The 10,243-nt window shown below is 37.0% G+C and overlaps 1 protein-coding gene across 1 annotated transcript; it reads left to right on the forward strand.

The window, feature by feature from the left end:
• Window positions 1-648: 648 nt before the first annotated feature.
• MED21 (mediator complex subunit 21) lies at window positions 649-9,599 on the forward strand. The gene is made up of 4 exons (XM_004383598.3): window positions 649-722; window positions 7,480-7,594; window positions 8,129-8,229; window positions 9,123-9,599. Exons 1-4 carry the CDS (start codon window positions 681-683, stop codon window positions 9,297-9,299), a joined length of 435 nt encoding a protein of 144 aa, XP_004383655.1. The 5' UTR covers window positions 649-680; the 3' UTR covers window positions 9,300-9,599.
• The last annotated feature ends 644 nt before the right edge of the window (window positions 9,600-10,243 follow it).

A 10,243-nucleotide genomic window follows, 5' to 3' on the forward strand; every position in this document is an offset into this window, starting at 1 on the left:
AACATGCATCCAATTTCCACTTCAGTAAGCCCCTCCATGGCCAAAAGCAACGGAGAAGGCACCCTAAACCAGCCTTTCCTGATTGCCTAGTGAATTTTAATTTGGATTTGTTGAGTTTAGAATTATGTCCTAACTCCCAAGAAAACCCCATGGAGCCGTTCTACTCTCACATGGGGTCGCCGCCGAAAGTCGGAATCCACTCAACTGCAATGGTTTTATTATTATTGACTCCCAAGTATTCTTGAGTTGCTTGTGGCATATATGCTTTGTGGTCCATCTGGCAAGCAAAGACAACATAAAAATAAGAATTCAAGGTGATGTTAAAAAATGAATACATTGAGGGTAAGAGAAATCACTAAAAAAAACGCAGACTCTGTAAAATGTTTAACACCTAATAACGTATTTAATACTAGAACAGTATGTTAGCCCCACAACGACTGAACCCTGAACTATTCCGAGTTACTCAAAAGACGTCCAGCCACACTTTTCCTCCAAGTCTAGCCAATCTAAATAAACCAAGCCTTAGGCAAGTCTCATCTCTTCTTCCTCCCCGTCTGGCAAATTCTTCCTGATCCCACCCCTTCCAAGAACGCAGCCTTGTGATTGGCCATGACCTGTCCTCGAGCCGCCCAATTGCGCACGAGCAGCTGCTTTAGCGTCGCTTCGCGTGAGGGAGGAACATGGCGGACCGGCTAACGCAGCTTCAAGATGCCGTGAACTCGGTGAGGAATTTCACTCGATTAGTCTCTGTCTGTGTGTTTCTTGGGGTAAACTAAGGGGAGACGGGGGGCCTGAGAGACAAAACGCGGAAGTAGAGAGCTTACTGAGTTAGAACTCAACAAATAGCGCTCGGGGCGGCGGGAAGCCCCGCCGCGAACTCTTGGAAGGTCTGAGGCTGCGCGCTCCAGGCAGTGCGGAGAGAGGCGGGAGGGAGTCTTTATCTTTTGCCAGAGATTGAGAAGTGGAGGATCTCTGAATTCTCCGACACTCCACCGTGACTCTTAGGTTGCACAGTCCTGTCATGTTCTCACTGAGAAGAATTTTATTTTCTTGTTAGTGGTGGTTATAGGCTGTCTTCTTTTTGGGATGGAGAAAGGGAGAAGCAGGGTTTTTTTTGTTTGTTTTGTTACTTATCAATTCTAACCACTCGCGGCGAGCCCCCACGCTTGATTATTGGATCTTTAATTAAATGTTAGCCGAGAGGATTTCTTTGCGGTAACTTTTAGGTTGGAGTCGGGGGAGGGGGCAGGACAGGGCATTGGGAGTGGTGGTGAAATCAGTTGTGTTTTTCCTAGTTCATTTTTAAAAGTCAAAGGTCTCACTCCTCAGCATAGAAGTAGGTAGTTAATCGGACAGGGGTGAGAAAATGGAGCCAGTATGGATGTTCAGCATTGTATTTTATTTTTTGTTTATTGTTGTAGTTTAAGTGAAGGTTTGCATTTCAAGTTAGTCTCTTATACAAAAATTTATACATACATTGTTATGTGACCCTAATTGCGCTCCCTGTACTGTGACAGCACACTCCTCCTTTCCACCCCTGATTTCCTATGTCCATTCAACCAGCTCCTAACCCTCTCTGCCTTCTCATCTCACCTCCGGACAGAAGCTGCCCGTTTAGTCTCATGTATCTACTTGAGCTAAGAAGCACACTCTTCACGAGTGTCATTTCATCAGCATTGTATTTTAAATGAGGGCTGGCTGCGTTACCAACTTAAAAAAAAAAAACAACAACCCAAAATGAGGTGTACATATGAACTTAAAGGTATTTTCCTCAGCTGTATAGAATTAACACAGATCACAGTAGCAGTATGTAATAAGACTCTCAGTTCTATTAACTTGTTTGAAGGTTTTTCATAAAGAAATAAAATAGAGACGCTTGGAAAAAGAAAAATCATTCTTTTTCTTGGAAAAGGAAAAGTACAAACCCCTCTGGAGTAGTAAAAGGCCATTCGCTCACTGCCGATGACAAATACATCTTTTTATGGTGAAATAACATTCTTAGAGAAAAGTGCAGATGTACAGTTTAACGAACAATTACAAAGTGAACACCTGTGAAACATGAATGAAGTGAAGAAATACGTCATTGTCAGCATCCCAGAAATGCTTCCTCCCTCTCCTGATCTTAGTACTATCCTGACTTTTGTGATAATCTCTTTGCTTTTCTTTGTAGTTTTATCATGCGTCCCTAAACAACATAGTTTAATTTTTTTTATCTTTTTGAATTGTATTCTTTTGTGTTTGGCTTCTTTCACCCAAAATTTTGTGTTTCATCTGTTTTGTGCATAGTAGTGTAGCATTCATTTTCATAGCTCTATAGTATTTCATTTTTTTAACATGCCCTAATTGCTGCTGCTTTTTTTAAAAAAAAAAATTTTTTTTATTGTGTTTCAGCGAAGGTTTACACAGCAGTTTAGGTTCCCATTCAACGGTTTCTACACTGGTTGTTCAGTAACATTGGTTACATTTTTCACAATGCGTGAGCATTCTTATTATTTCCATTCTGGTTTTTGTGTTTCTTGTTAAAACTTCTTTTTTTTTAAATGTATTTTGCTTTAGGTGAAAGTTTACAGCTCAAGTTCATTTCTCATTCAGAAATTTATACACAATACTGTTTTGAGTCATTGGTTGCAGTCCCCGCATTGTGACAGCACACTCCTCATTTCCACCTCTGGTTCCCTGTGTCCGTTCGTGCGGTTCCTGTCCCTTCCTGCCTTCTCATCTTGCTTTTGGGAAGGAGTTGCCCATTTGGTCTCGAATATTTGATTGAACTAAGAAACATGTTCCTCATGCGTGTTATTGTTTGTTTTATAGGCTTGTCTAATCTTTGTCTGAAAAGTGGGCTTCGGAAGTGGTTTCAGTTCTGAGTTAGCAGACTGTCTGGGAGCCATAGTCTTGGAGGTTCCTCCAGTCTCTGTCAGACCAGTAACTCTGGTCTTTTTTTTTTTTTTTTTCCATGAATTTGAATTCTGTTCTACATTTTTCTCCCCTTCTGTCTGGGACTCTCTGTTGTGATCCCTGTCAGAACGGTCGGTGGTGGTAGCCGGGTGCTGTCTAGTTTTTCTGGACTTAGGCTGGTGGAGGCTCTGGTTCATGTGGTCATTTAGTCCTTTGGGCTACTATTTCCTTTTGTCTTTGGTTTCCACGGGATGGGATCAATAAATGTTTCTCAGATGGCTGCTTGCAAGCTTTTAAGACACCAGACACTACTCAACAAAGTGAGATGTAGAACATTTTCTTTATGAATTATGTTATGCGAATTGACCTAGATGACCCCTGAGACTGTGGTCCCCAACCCCAGCATCTTGGTCCCTCAGGGTGTTTGGATGTGTCTAGGAAACTTCTATGCCTTTGCTTTTGTCATGTTGTGCCAACTTCCCCTATATATTGTCCTTCTCTTCACCAAAGTTGACACTTGTCTACTGTCTAGTGATTCCCCCCCACCCCCCAGCCCCATTGCTTCTTGATGAACATTGGTGCCTAGATGTCTCCTGGTACACAGGTGTGCAGAGCAAGCAGTTAAGTTTCTTTTACTCCATATCTTCATCAACATTTGGTATTGTCAGTCTTCTTCATTTTAGTCTTCCTGGTAGATGCGTAAAAGTATCTCGTGTTTTAAATTTGCATTTCCTTGATGACTAAGGGAGCTTTGAGTACCTTTTCATATGATTACTGGCCATTGTAGTTCTCTTTCTTCGAGTACCTGTTCAAGTTCTTTGCCCATTTTTCTTAGTCTGTTACTGCCTGTTCATGATATTTTTACAAATAGAAATTGTTAACATGACTGTAGTGGAATTTATCGTATTTTTCTTTGTTGGTTAGTCTTTTTTGTGTCTGAAGAAATTCTTTCTTACCCCAACATCATGAATGTATTTTATTATAGCATTATCTAAAAAATACTTTTGACTTTTATGCTTAGAGCTTAATCCACCTGGAATTAATTTTTGTGGGAGAATGGGATCCAATTTCACATTTTTCCCGGATTGATACCCATTTGGTCCAGCAATGTTGTCATATCAAGTGTTCAAATATGCATAAGTTTGTTTTGGGGCTCTCTTCTGAGCCATCAGTCTTTGTCCCTGAACAGTACCACACTGTCTTAATTACTACGATTTTATGATAAGTCTTGATATGTAGTAGGGCACTTCCTCTCACTTTGTTCTTATTCTTTAGTTGTGTCTTGGCCGGTATTGTACCTTTGTACTTCTATATAAAATTTACAATCAGCTTATCAAATTGCACTGCAGAAATAGAAACCACAGCCTGTTCGGATTTTGATTGCATGGAATTTATAAACCTTTTTGGGCAGAACTGATATCTTTATGATATTGAATCTTCTAATTCTCGAACAAGGTATATGGTTGTTGCTGGGTGCCATCGAGTTGATTCCAATTTACAGTGACTCCATGTGACACAACAGAACTGCTCCATAGGGTTTTCTTGGCTGTAATCTATAGAAGGAGATCACCAAGTCTTTTTCCCAGCAGAGCCGCTGGGTGGGTTCAAACTGCCAACCTTTTGATTAGCAGCCAAGTGCTTAACTGATGAGCCACAGGGCTCCTTTTCAAGGTGTATCTTTCCATTTATTTAAGTCTTCTTTATTTCTTCCAATAAGTCTGTTGCCGATTAAAGATCAAGTCTTGCAAGTATAACTCCCCTTACTTTGATTCTTCTGATTATTCTTTTTCCTATTTACTTTGTCTAAGTGGAAAGTATGTACAATCCAAAGGATGCATGTACTTATTACCATTAGGAGTTAAACAGTTTTCCATTGGTAGTTATATTTCTCATTGTCATTCTGATTATAATTTGATGTCCTGGGTGACTACAGAAAGAGCTTATGCTGACTGGAAAGCCTATTCCCCTTGTCAGTTTTTCTCACTGTTTACATTTTTGTTAATATTACAATCCTTGTACACGTAAAGAGTATGGGTCTCTTTCTAAAAAACCAATCTACTTTGTGTGTGAATAAAATAGGGGCTTTCAAGACTGAGAGGGTCAGTCCCTAAATTTTGATGAATTCACCAAGATAAATGCTGCTTTGCAGTGACTTGTCTGGACTGCCTGCCAACCTCCCTCAGAGAGATACTCTTGAGGTTTTACAAAATCCAATTGTAATGATGCTGCTAGATAGAGATGTTATTTTAGGGAAATTTTGCATATTCATACTTATCATGTAACTAGAAGAATAGTAAGGACAAATTGAATACAGGGTTAACTCCAGGTTAGACATGTTGATAATGGGATTTTGGAGAGAAGCATCTGGATTAACTTAACTAGTATGAGTATTTACTGTGTAAATAAGCTGTGTTGTTTTCATTACCATTACACACTATTATGTTTACAGAGAGACATTCCTCAGGAAGTTTACAGTCTGATTAGAAGGATATCATATACTCAGACATCTTACTGATGCAAAAATAGTGTGTGGCTAGAGAGTTATAATGAATCCAGTGCTTTCGGCTATAAGTGCTGAAGGAAATTGGAATATAGAGTGATACGAACTAAAATATAGGGCGTCTTCTCAGTATTTATCCCAGTTTTGATTAATTATTTGTATAATTATTAACACTTCTTTTACTCTCTAGTCTGAAAACTCCATGAGGGCAGAAGCTATGTCTTGTTGTATCTCTAGAGTGTGTGTGTGTGTGTCTAAAATGCTTTGCATATATTTGACTTTTGATACATATTTGTTGAATAAATGAATAAAATGGATCTTGAAACTTTTGAAGGATGGAGTGGATAGCCACTGTATTGAATTTGTGTGTGTGTGTGTTTTCTGTTCCTCACAACAACACTGTAATATGAGAATGCTCCCAATTCAAAAATGCAGAAAACTATTTAGGTTGAAGTAGTATTAGAATCCAAGTTTGTACAGCTTCGGAGCACTTACTACTCCGTTACAAGTAGCAAAAACATGAGCAAAGCAGTGTTGAATGAATAAAAACAGTCAGGAATGAATTTATGACTAGTCAGGTAAATATGAGGGAGCAGTGGAAAATGAATTAGTAGAGTTGATTTAGATTATTGAAAGCCTTGGAACAGCCTTGAAGAGCTAGAGATTTATCTTGAAGATCATGGGACAGTGTACTCAATTTTTGAGCAGGATAAACTAACACAGTGCATTAGAAAACAATTAGGCTATTCTGACATTTCTGGTGTGAGATAATTAGTTGAACTAAGGTAGCAACAGTCATGATAAAAAGAGGGAAAGATTTATAATATTAGATTTGAGGGTGAAAGAAAAGTTAAGTCCGAAGTTATACTAGTTGACTAGAGAATATCAATACAAATTAGAGATTAAACAGAAGAAACCAATTTTATGAGGAGTTGACTTTAATTTCTGTAATGGAAATAATGGCAGAGAAACTCAGTGGAAATGTTTATTCACTGATTGAAAATAAGGGATTGAGGTTTGAGAGATCAGGACTAGAACTAGCAAGAGAAGTTGGCAGGGAGGTTGGTAGGTGTTTATTTTGGGCTTGGTATTCTCAGTCTTCTTCAAAGCTGCTTAAGGAATACTTCTAGAGCACCAGGGATTTACAGCTTGAGTCATGGAGAAATACATTCTGAATACTTAAGGTGCATTCTCAAGCAGTCTGTTTTCCCCACTGTTTTTTTTTTTTTTTTTTTTAAATCCTTGTAACTACTCTGATCTCAGAAAAGGAAACATTAACTTTGTACAGGAGTCACACATTTTTATTAACCCTGGAGGCATGCTTATATTTTGCCAGCCAAATTTGCTCTCCTCCCACCATTAACTGTAAAATGTTTTTGTTGCTTGCAGTAGGTATTGGCATATATCTCTTATTCTATTTCAGAAGAAAAGAAGGATCATTTTGAATTTTTTTTTTTTTTACTACTTCAACTAAATTGATTATCAAGTTTAATGCCAACTAGATTAATGCCAAACTTAGTTTCCATGATTAAGACATTTAATCATTGTTAATAACTGGCTTATTTTATCGAAAACTAAAATATCCAAACCGAACCCATTGCTTTCGAGTCGATTCCAACTTATAGCGACCCTATAGGACAGAGTGGAACTGTGCCATAGGATTTCCAAGGAATGGCTGGTGGATTTGAACTGATGACCTTTTGGTTAGCAGCCTGAGCTCTTAACCACTGCGCCACCAGGACGCCTATTGAAAACTACTCTTTTCTATTTTATTCCCTTACTCAGAGATCATTATTATAGAAGCGTATCATTGTTTTCATTACCAATAATAAAAATTGATAAATCTTTTCTAATCTTGACATTTTTCTTTGGTCTCAAGCTTGCAGATCAGTTTTGTAATGCCATTGGAGTATTGCAGCAGTGTGGTCCTCCTGCCGCCACCAGGACGCCTATTGAAAACTACTCTTTTCTATTTTATTCCCTTACTCAGAGATCATTATTATAGAAGCGTATCATTGTTTTCATTACCAATAATAAAAATTGATAAATCTTTTCTAATCTTGACATTTTTCTTTGGTCTCAAGCTTGCAGATCAGTTTTGTAATGCCATTGGAGTATTGCAGCAGTGTGGTCCTCCTGCCTCTTTTAGTAATATTCAGACAGCAATTAACAAAGATCAGCCAGCTAATCCTACAGAAGGTAAATAGGGTTTTTTTTTGGCTTCTCTCATTGACTTTCGCATTTCTCATAATACTTTAAAATTTATCGTGGCTTTTTTCTAGAAATATTATTGTTATTTAAGAATATTACAACAAGTTTTACTTGTCATAAAAGAAATGAATTTGTTAAGTCAGTTCACATAACATCTCATAATTCTTTTCATTTCAAATATCAGATTGTCACTCACTTGAAGGAGAATTTGTAGAATTTAGCTGAATTTACTTGAGGGGCCTTAATAAGATACCTCTTTACAAATTTATTCAAGTGACTGCAACATTTTGATAATAAACAAAATAACATAATTATGATAATTCTCAATTTGAGTTAACATTAAGGCTCATTCTTAGTTATACATGTAATAGGGTTCGTATGCTAACATTACATTTTGATCATTAGTAACCTGGTACAGAAATGTTCATATGACGTTTTCTGTTTCATTAACTTAAAATTTAATTTTGGTTTCTGAAGACTTGAGATTTTTTAATATCTTCATTTAATAATATCTTTCTCTAGAGTATGCCCAGCTTTTTGCAGCGCTGATTGCACGAACAGCAAAAGACATAGATGTTTTGATTGATTCCTTACCCAGTGAAGAATCTACAGCTGCTCTACAGGTAAAAATCCCTTTTCTTTTGAGAACTTTGTTAGTAGTAGAGAATTGTGAGTTAAAGGGGACAGATTAATACCTTCTGTTATAATATTCAAAGTTACCTTAAGATTAAATTTTAAAATGAGAGTTTTATTAATTGTGAGCCATTGTAGGCTATAGACGACTATACTGAATATATATGTATGTATGTATATGTGTGTGTGTTTGTATATTCATTTGTATACATACAGACATGCATATATATTTGTCCAGTCTTGAGGTATAAAGAAACCTTCTCTTTTCTTCGATTTGTGTCTTTTTCTAGCAGAGAATTAAGAGGATGATGGCATTCTGGGTGTGGAGTAAAATAGTAGTATCCAAAAGCAGTATAGAAAGGAATCACATATAAACATCCAGAGACCTCTAAATGAAAATCCATTTTTTAAAAATAATTCATAGAAAACTCTCAGAAGTTACCTGATTTTTAAAATTTTTGCCTCTGAAAAATCCATCCACAATGATTGGAAATTTATCCAGATTTAGAAGTACAGGCAGTGCCCCAGTTACAAACGAGATCTGTTCCTAAGTCTGTCTTTAAGTCGAATTTGTAGGTAAATCGGAGCAGGTACATATGATTTTATTTAACGTCAGTCAGATGTTTGTCATAGTATATATTTTACTTTTCTATGCATGAGCATCACAAAGTGTGTGCATTTGCTATTATGAACCATTTTATTTAACTCAAATTTTTAATAGGCTTTCTGGCAGGCCGTTCTTAAGTACAAGTTGTCTGTAAGTTGGACGTTCATAACCCGGGGACTGCCTATACATATTTCTGCTGCAGTTCCTTTCCATCTCAACTGTTATTCCCCAAATTTTTCATTTCTGTAAAGATTTTTAAATTTGTTTTTTATGAAGGCTGCTAGCTTGTATAAGCTAGAAGAAGAAAACCATGAAGCCGCTACATGTCTGGAGGATGTTGTTTATCGAGGGGATATGCTTCTGGAAAAGATACAGAGTGCACTTGCTGATATTGCCCAATCACAGCTGAAGACAAGAAGTGGTACCCACAGCCAGTCTCTTCCAGACTCATAGTGCCACCATATCCCAAGTGGCTGAGAAAAGAACTATTTCAGCGCAGCTAAAAATTCTGCATCAGATTTAGATGTAAGCCTCACCAACAGTTACAGAAACATTAAGGACTATGATATGTGTTACCTTTTTAGCTATTTTTATGGTCTTCTATTTTCACTCTTGACAAATAAGCTTGTAAAATTGTGATTGAACCAGCTTTAAGCCATCATATGCCATCATTTTTATTAGCTGAATGAGATTATTGAGGCAGATATTAAATTCATTGTCATAATATAATTAAACAGATGCATTATAAAATTCTACTGTGACATAATTTCTGTCTTTATTTTATTTGTCATATATTTCTACAGTCCATTTACAAATCAAAACATGCCTCAAGCCAGAGGAAAGGTGGTAAGTGCAGAGATACGGGATATTTCAGTTTAGTTTGGTATCCTTTTGTCTCTTTAGAGGTGGTGGTGTATAAATTTGGAGCTTTGAGCAGGGAAGGTTTCTAAAACTGTGTTTTTAAGAAACTGAAAGAGAGTTAGTGTGGCAGGATGAGAGATTAGGTCACTTGTACACAAACCCTTTCCTCTTCCAGGACCTCATACCCATCTGCATTCATCTCTGCATTTTTCTACTAAGAAATCCTCTTCTCTGTGTGTGGAGTTCCCATTCTATTACAAGAAAATTTTTCTTTATCCTGAACTGTTTTTCTCATATCTTTACACTTGCTTACCTTTTTTATCTTTCTCCTTAATTTGTTTGTCGTCACTATGAAGTATATTCTTGAGCTGATTCCTTCGCATTTTCTTTTCTTATCTGAATGTACTGTTTTCTGTTTTATTTCTCAATCCTTATTGCTGAGAATATACTTCTCCTGTATTACTTTAATACCACTCCATCCCATCTCAGCTTGTTATTGTTAGCATTTGTATCAACATTCTCAATTATGATTACTC

The sequence above is a fragment of the Trichechus manatus genome, unplaced genomic scaffold (genome assembly GCF_000243295.1).
Source record: "Trichechus manatus latirostris isolate Lorelei unplaced genomic scaffold, TriManLat1.0 scaffold00112, whole genome shotgun sequence".
In the NCBI taxonomy this organism is placed as follows: Eukaryota; Metazoa; Chordata; class Mammalia; order Sirenia; family Trichechidae; genus Trichechus; species Trichechus manatus.

Excerpts from the sequence above, each read along its gene's own strand:
- MED21 (XM_004383598.3), top strand. The coding sequence starts at position 681 with ATGGCGGACCGGCTAACGCAGCTTCAAGATGCCGTGAACTCG. Across the intron at positions 723-7,479 it reads TTCAAGATGCCGTGAACTCG|CTTGCAGATCAGTTTTGTAA; the intron begins GTGAGGAATTTC and ends TTTGGTCTCAAG. Across the intron at positions 8,230-9,122 it reads AATCTACAGCTGCTCTACAG|GCTGCTAGCTTGTATAAGCT; the intron begins GTAAAAATCCCT and ends TTTTTTATGAAG.